The sequence below is a fragment of the Montipora capricornis genome, chromosome 4 (assembly GCF_036669925.1).
Source record: "Montipora capricornis isolate CH-2021 chromosome 4, ASM3666992v2, whole genome shotgun sequence".
NCBI classification, from domain to species: Eukaryota; Metazoa; Cnidaria; class Anthozoa; order Scleractinia; family Acroporidae; genus Montipora; species Montipora capricornis.
In genome coordinates, this window is record NC_090886.1 from 45,345,714 (window position 1) to 45,353,213 (window position 7,500).

The 7,500-nt window shown below is 39.1% G+C and overlaps 2 protein-coding genes and 1 long non-coding RNA gene across 3 annotated transcripts in view; 1 reads left to right on the forward strand and 2 right to left on the reverse strand.

Annotated features, from left to right (window-relative positions):
• LOC138047093 (uncharacterized) overlaps window positions 1–1,861 on the forward strand; it is a 3,920-nt gene extending 2,059 nt beyond the window's left edge. The window contains exon 3 of the long non-coding RNA XR_011131775.1: window positions 1–1,861. This exon is cut by the window's left edge and continues 1,309 nt beyond it. This is a non-coding gene — a long non-coding RNA (uncharacterized lncRNA).
• The window catches only part of LOC138047092 (uncharacterized), a 24,144-nt gene extending 21,330 nt beyond the window's left edge, over window positions 1–2,814 (reverse strand). The window contains exons 1-2 of the mRNA XM_068893799.1: window positions 2,472–2,814; window positions 1,876–2,328 (exon numbers count right to left, since the gene is read on the reverse strand). Coding sequence (XP_068749900.1) covers window positions 1,876–2,328; window positions 2,472–2,727 — 709 coding nt within the window. The 5' untranslated portion in view covers window positions 2,728–2,814. The remainder of the gene's footprint in view (window positions 1–1,875; window positions 2,329–2,471) is intronic.
• A 1,147-nt stretch (window positions 2,815–3,961) lies between these two features.
• Window positions 3,962–7,500, reverse strand: part of LOC138047094 (ubiquitin-conjugating enzyme E2 D4-like) — a 5,910-nt gene continuing 2,371 nt past the window's right edge. The window contains exons 2-6 of the mRNA XM_068893800.1: window positions 7,198–7,340; window positions 6,644–6,768; window positions 5,727–5,757; window positions 5,188–5,215; window positions 3,962–4,878 (exon numbers count right to left, since the gene is read on the reverse strand). Of these exons, the coding sequence (XP_068749901.1) occupies window positions 4,630–4,878; window positions 5,188–5,215; window positions 5,727–5,757; window positions 6,644–6,768; window positions 7,198–7,226 (462 nt within the window). The 5' untranslated portion in view covers window positions 7,227–7,340 and the 3' untranslated portion in view covers window positions 3,962–4,629. The remainder of the gene's footprint in view (window positions 4,879–5,187; window positions 5,216–5,726; window positions 5,758–6,643; window positions 6,769–7,197; window positions 7,341–7,500) is intronic.

The window sequence follows — 7,500 nt, forward strand, 5'->3', positions numbered from 1 at the left end:
TTGACCAGTTTAAGTGCTAGACCTATATGGCCTGCAGAAATTTTACTGATCTTGTTATCCATCCAGCTCAAGATGTGACTGTCATATTTGGCGAGTCAAGGGAATTTTTTTAAAATTTTTCAGTTGATCTAGAAAGATATATAGCTAAATTTGTTGACTGCTCTGCACCGTGATGACAAATAGATCTTATTACCTCAAGCTGTTTTTTTTTTTTGCCAAACCGCAAAGACATTCATGATAAATAAACATGTTTCAACTTAAGCGTAAGGTTTCTGCATCTAAGAATTACAGGGGCTCGAGTCTACTTTTTACAAATACTAACAATCACAGGATGCCTACATAATGTGTTTGACCCTTGGTATTATCGAATTTAGAAGCAATGTATGAGAATAGCAAAAAGTTCCATATTATTGTACAATTCTGGGATAAATATTTGCATATAAGATGAGAATAAACTAACCTTCATCCGAAATGTTCTGCTGTGTCGTTATTGTGGCTGCTTGTGGGAAATTTAGCGATTTCAAGGACATGTGTTGCTCTGGTAAACCTTGCCACAATTTGCCATTTTCAGCCATAATAACAACAGCACATCATTTCAGATAGTTTATCCTCATCTTGTGTAAATGTTTATTGCAGAATAGTACAATAATAATTATGGAACTTTTTCCTATTCTCATACATTTCTTCTAAATTCACCCTTTGTGTGGGTTCCCTGTGATAACAATGATTAGTGAGTCCATAGCTAGATCTGAAAACTCAATCAGCATTACTGCTGGCTCTACCCAATTAATATTGGTCTCTAATTTATTTCCTTTTTAATTTTTTTTCAGGCTACCATGGAAATAGCAAGGAATTGGACATTAGCAATTGTGTAACTGAGATCAATAAAAATGTAAAATGAAGAGCTATTTCAAGGTTCCAGTTGTTCTGCCTTATTGTAGACAATACAGGTTTATCCTAGCAAGTATTTTATTGCTTTTGTGTACAATCTTGCTAGGTATTATGAATTCTGTGCTCGCTTTCCAGGGTGACAAAAGGCTCCTAAAATTCAAACTGCTCGAGACAGCAGTACATGTAGAGTATCATACTAACACAAGAACTACAGCTGTGTGTTTCACATTATCGTTCCATTATCATTATCAATATAAGTATTGTTATTGTTATCATCATCATCATTATTATTAGTAGTAGTAGTAGTAGTATTCCTTTCATTTATATATATTAATTAATTAAGTAATTTAATTCCTGGCTGGGAAATAAATTTGATCAGCTGGCTGGGAAACCAACCAATTTTATATAGCTGGCTGGGAAATTTCTTGTGTGTCTTGCTGGGAAAAAGGAACAGATAATTTTTTCCCAGCAACACTGAAAATGCCTTAATAACATTTATTTTCATTAACTGGGGTATAATAATACATTTTACAACAAATTGGTCGTTGGGTGCCCCTGAAGTAAATTTATCCGTTTGGCCACCGCTGGAGCTTGAGCCTGACTGATGCCGGATCAGTGTGATTTTATCGGCGAGATGTGAGGTTAGCTAGAAATTACTTTCAAGCCTTTCTCTTATTTGTGTACGAGTGACAACCCGGGAAGTTGAGAAGTCGCTTAAATCTCATTCAATCAGGCAAATAACCACACTAGAAACGAGAAAGTCAACGATATCTTTTTCAGTTTGTTATCAAGATTCCCATACAAATCCTACTAATTTTTTTACCCTCCGAGTCTGGGCTTCCTGTGGGCAGCGTAAATTCTCGGAACTATATTCACTTAACACGCGTGATGTCCGGTGACTACGCAAAATAAAATCGCTAGTTGCGCTTTAACAGCGGTAAAATTCTCCAAAACGACTACTGGCATGGGCTTGAATCGACTTACCTTCCCAGTTTTGCTCTGTGTAGCCTCCAAATATATAGTTTGCACTCGTCACCACTGTTACAGTGGGTCCTTTGCGATCGCAGCGAGAGTGAAAATTGGCAGCGCCCCAGCCATCTCGAGAAGCTCGATATATTAGCGCATAATTATGGCTAGCACTTGTGAGAGAGCCTTTGAGCCAATCCGTCAATACTTGGCGCTGCTCCATGGATAAGATGAGAGAATCGTCGAACGGGTTGGCTTTAAGTTCCTCAATGATTCCTTGAACTTGATAAAACTCGGCTTCTGTGAGCAATTCTCTGCGAACGATCTTATCTTCTGGAACAACAAGATTTCCCGTACGCAAGTAATTCAGGATGTACCGGAAATGGGTTCCATCGCGATCAATGAAGTAAGTTCCATCTTCAGCGGGCTTTGTATCGAATCTTCCAGAGAACATGCCGTGAAACATTGAACCTGCAGAAAATGAAAGAAATTGGATGAAAACATTTGCTTCCTTCGTAGGTCAGTTGCAACTTGAAGTCGCTCGGGAAAATTACTTTAACATCGATTAGTGCATTAAGTATTACAAAACCCAGACAAAACCATTGATTAATAACCTGAATCCTTCTTCATAGTTTCCAGACTAGTGGAAAACACTTGTCCTCCAACATTGAGTTTCAGTGTTTTAGGGAAATTAACGTGTTTAAGCTTCTTTGCCACGGTATCGAAAGCCTCCATTTCCTTGCGAAGTTTCAAAGTCTCCAAACTCAGAATGTCAAAGACTTCTGTGATGTGGCCGTTAACCTCCTCTAGGGCCCTTTCTCTTTCTGAAGAGATATCTTTCTCCTCCACCTTCCGCGATGATGATGCCATGATTCCCTGAAAAAAAAATCTCTATAACACAACCATTCACTAGCTGTCGCATAAGGTGTGCCGGCAATGCGCCAGATAGTATAGCATTCAACAAGGGCAGTATGAGCTCATGGGCTCCTAACAAAGGTCTATTTTTCTATTGGCCAAGCTCTCTTTTTTTCAGTACGCTCATTGGCCAAAGCTTGATATATCAGATCAGCTGATACACAATGATGCACCCCTTTCGATGATGTCAATGTGTAATTTTAGTCTTGGTGTCTCAGTCTTTTTCATTTTTCTTAAGTTTCAATTTTTTTTTCGCGTGGGTTATCCCAATTCTGCTTTCTCTTCGACGGTCAGGGTAATAAAGCTTTCAAATTGTGCTACTCTCAATTTTTTCGTTCAGTGTTTTTTGGCTTTCCGCGGCCAGCGATGATGCGTGCGCGAAACTCATTGAACCAAAACCTTGATTTCGCGCAAGAGTTCCGCGATATTAAAGACAAATTGATTACAACACTGTCAAACAGCACCGATCAAAATTACGTCAGAAGTAAACTGAATAGCATTGAAATCATTTTTAAACCGTCATTCCATGGTTTATAAAAGTACTTAAACTCACTCAAGGTTGAAATCGTTGTTCCAACATTTTATTGCCCCATTTAGTACAAATGCTGGACATTGATAACTTTTTGGGCCTTTATGTGCTAGTTCGAGCTATCCTCAGGGGATTTTTTGCCTTTACTTTAAAAAGGCCGTCGCTGAATTTTTGTGTGGAGAAATGGGTCAAAAACACAAATAACCAAATAGACAAGGGTATTGCCGAAGCCTTCAGTGTTCGGGTTTAAGGGCAATCGATATTCAAGTTGATGGCCTGTGTGGCATTCATGAGGCGAATCCAGGCTTTTTTTGTGGGCCTGGGAGAGTGGTCTTTCCAAATTGATCTTTTAAAAATATATGTCAGTACAATGCCGTATCTACAGAATCGCTTTTGTAATACATTTGATTACGTAAAAAGCCACCTAAATGACGCTTTGCCAGGGAAACTCTGCCTTTTTCAGTAATGGGCATGTCGTCTGAAACCAACCTCTCCACGCAGTTACATGGGCATTCAAGACGCTTATCACGCCCGGAAAGGAGAGTTTTCTTGAAGAAAACTTTTTTTAATCGACAAAATTCATATTTACACTCCATACATCAACAGAAGAAGAAAACTAAGTTGACCTACTTTTGTTATTACGCATGCGTTCTGCGCATCTCGAGATACTCGGATTTCCTATGAGTGATGCTTATTAATACAGGGATATTTTTGCGCGGTTCAAAGCTACGCCGAGAAAGCAGAACTTAGCAAGTGCTCTTGGTATCCGAAAAGAAGACTGGGGGAGACTGACAAAAATCCTTGATCAAATGCAAAAGAATATGAGGAAAGAAAGCGAAACCCTGTATAATTATACCCTATGATAATTATTTGAAATCTTCTTTAGATCGCGTCCGTGCTGCGAAGGTTATCTTTCTGTTACCATGACCGCCGTTACACTTTCACACCAACTGACCAATAAGTTGTCGCTTTTGAAATAACCACGCAATGACACATTTCAAATGATTTTCATCGGGCTAGGGGCAAACAGGGTAGGATCACATGGATATACCCACCATGAGTCCCATAGGTCAAACCTCGTCAAACTCTCATTTTACAGATTAAGTTTCTAATCGCCCATTTTACTGATTAGGTCTAAACTCTCGTTTTCCTTATTAGCACTGAGCACTATTTAGTTCTAAAAACTAATTCAGAATGGTTAGTATCAGAGTTATGGTTTGTGTATACCCATGAGATACTTGCGGCCAAATAAGGGCATTAGCTTTCGTACTCTCTTGTCCACTGACGCTACAAATTCCACACCTCGGCCAGGCTTTCGTTTCATAATTTTATCGAGCATTCGCTGCACTTTTCCGGGTTTTTTCATTGTAAACTGCTCTTGAGTGATTATAAGCCTCCAGTAGGTCTTGACCAGCGTAATTCTCTGGTTCAGGTTTGATCAGCAAAGAAAATAACGCACTCAACACATCTCGTACGCAACGGGTTGGCAGCCAGTTCTCCTCATTCAGAAATCCCAGACATACATTCCCTGCTATAGGATTCACATTTAGGTGATAAATTGGAGTCAGGAAACGAACCTGTGGTCAAAATTAAAATGAGATATTTGATTTGTCCGTTTCAAGAATTTGATGATTGCTTAGCGACCTGACTTACGACTAAAAGCAACAGCAGGACTTTTCTGTACTTTTGTAAAAACTAGTCGCGTTTTAATAAATCTGACCGGCAAGGTTCATGGTTACACAGTGATCTCTAGGCCCGGTCTTTAAAAACACAAGTGAGGTTTTAGGCATTAATTAAGAGCTGGAGAAGAACCTCTCACAATCTTGAACTTGTCTTGACCAACATTTTAGATTTGATCAATGCAGTAAAATGAATGGTTGACTCACCGTAGGAGGTCCAAGGGGATAATTTTCACTGGTTGGAGAAAAGCATTTAGTCAAGGATCTGAGACGTTTCAACAGAGCTTTGGAAAGGAAACTTTCGATTTGAAATCAAGTCAACACACGTTTCAATCAGTGTTGAGTCATATAAATGGGTTTGAATATAATAACCCAACGATGCAAGTAGGTAAGTAAGTAAGTCAGTAAACATTATTTCTGTGTCAGGATATAAAACTAGCCGAAGGAATAAATCCTTCCACTAATAGGGGACACAAAATGTAAAATAAATAAAAGCAATTTTACATAATAAAAGCAGAACTATGTACAAGAATAACTAAAAATCGCAAAGGCATCAATTACAACGCTCATTCTTTAAGAAATGACTCAAGTCGCGCTTACGCATTTTTGTGATAAACGTCTTTAGTGATTGACCGTGAATGGTAGATGGCTCCAAAGTTTTGGCCCGAGGTATCTTTTGGAGTGCTTCCCGTAGGCAATGGTGGCAAAACAAACAATACAAACATCAACGCTAAATAAAAGGGTACGGTAGATAAACTTGGACTTTAAATCTTCCTCCTGGAAAAATAAAAACACTGTTAAGGCTCCAATCTGTCCTGTGGAAAACTTACACCACGAAATACAGGAAGTAAATAATTGTAATAAAACTTATCCACCTGTTAAGTGACTTAGAGCTTCAGTATCATTGAATGGGGGCAATACAAATCGAGATTAAAGGTAACTTCGGTTTTTGACAGGAGAAATCTGGAGTGCCCGCCGCGGTTAATTTGTACTCGGAGCTGGGGCCCGTTTCTCGAGAGTTCCGAAAACTTTTCGGACCCAAAAAGCCATTTGTAAAACTGCCAACCGCTTGTTTTGGAAAGGCAATCTTTTAACATGTTTTCAATCTTAGCTAAAAGAAACATGTTTGTGAACTATATGATGACTTAAATCCTCTCCGTTCTTGAGCTGCAAAGGGAATTGTGACACCCGAAAATGGCCCGTAAAGTTTCGGGACTCTCGAGAAACGGGCCCCTGGAGAGAAGGAAGCCTCTATCGGACGGAGCCTATAAAACTCGTGTTCCAAACAATTTCAGTTTACCAGGAATATTTTTATTAGCAATTAACCTCACAAACACTGTAACATTAGGCTAACACATGCAAGACAGGTCCGCCGGTATATGCGAGAAAACTGTTCCATAAAATCACCTTTTTTCTTTTCGCGGCTCTTACAACCTTTTAAGCTACTCTGGATTAAAGAGGTTGCAGATTCTTTAAGACGCGAAATCTCTCCTGTAGATGTCATCGACGCTTATATGCAGGACCGGAATTTCTACTGCGCAAGCGTGAAGACTTGTGTAACAGCGAACTAGTTGCAAAAGCATTTTTTGTCTTCCCTGAGCTGTGAGCCATTACTTCACAAACAACTTTTTTATGCGGCTGAATGTTACTGTCAATTAATGACCTTTGTAAGGCGAATCATCTAGTCCTGGTACTATTGCTTCCCATATTTCAAGACTGTCTGACGGAATGCTGACTTCAATTCCATGAGGTTTTAAGGATTGCAGCTGAGTAAGTTCTTTTTGTACCCTGTTTCATGTTACAAAAAGAAAAGTAGGAAAGCCAAAGATGAATGGATTTGAAAGCGTTTAACTGCACATACATGCTTCGCAAGGCTGTCACTCCTGAACCCGGGAAAGAAAAATCATAATCCGTCTAAGAAACTTCAGTATTTGAGCATTTTATCGGTATATAATTTATCTGATCTACAAATTCAGCAATCTCTCTTGCATTTATGAGCAACAAGACTGAGACCAGTATAACACTGTAAATAGAAATGAACTTTAAAGCTAAGACGTTCTTTCCTTCCGTTTTTAAAAACTTTTACCTGCACATCGATTGCAACAATTCAAACTACAGTTCAGTATTCTCCTCACCTTTCTAGAATCGCTTGTGTCTGGTTGAATAGGTGCAAAGTGAAACCTAAAACTTGCAATAGGAACAGCGTTAACTTCTCACCTGGAAATGTAATCTCTTCGTAAACTCATTGTATCCTAAAACTAGATGCTTCTGTGAAGCATACACTGGCTTGCCTGTGGTACGTGCTACAGAAAATCAGAAGGCACTGAATTGTGTGGTATTGAAATACAGCATTCCAGTCTCTGAAGAATAACAAATAAAAGAGAAGCGAGAAACATTGGCTTCTGGGCTGACATGTTGATAATTTTCAAGTTCCCTCACAACTTCTTTTCACCACAAGTGTGCCCTATGAGCATCCGAAAGTTTTGTAATACTAAACTTCACTGAAGTCAAGCCCTGTTT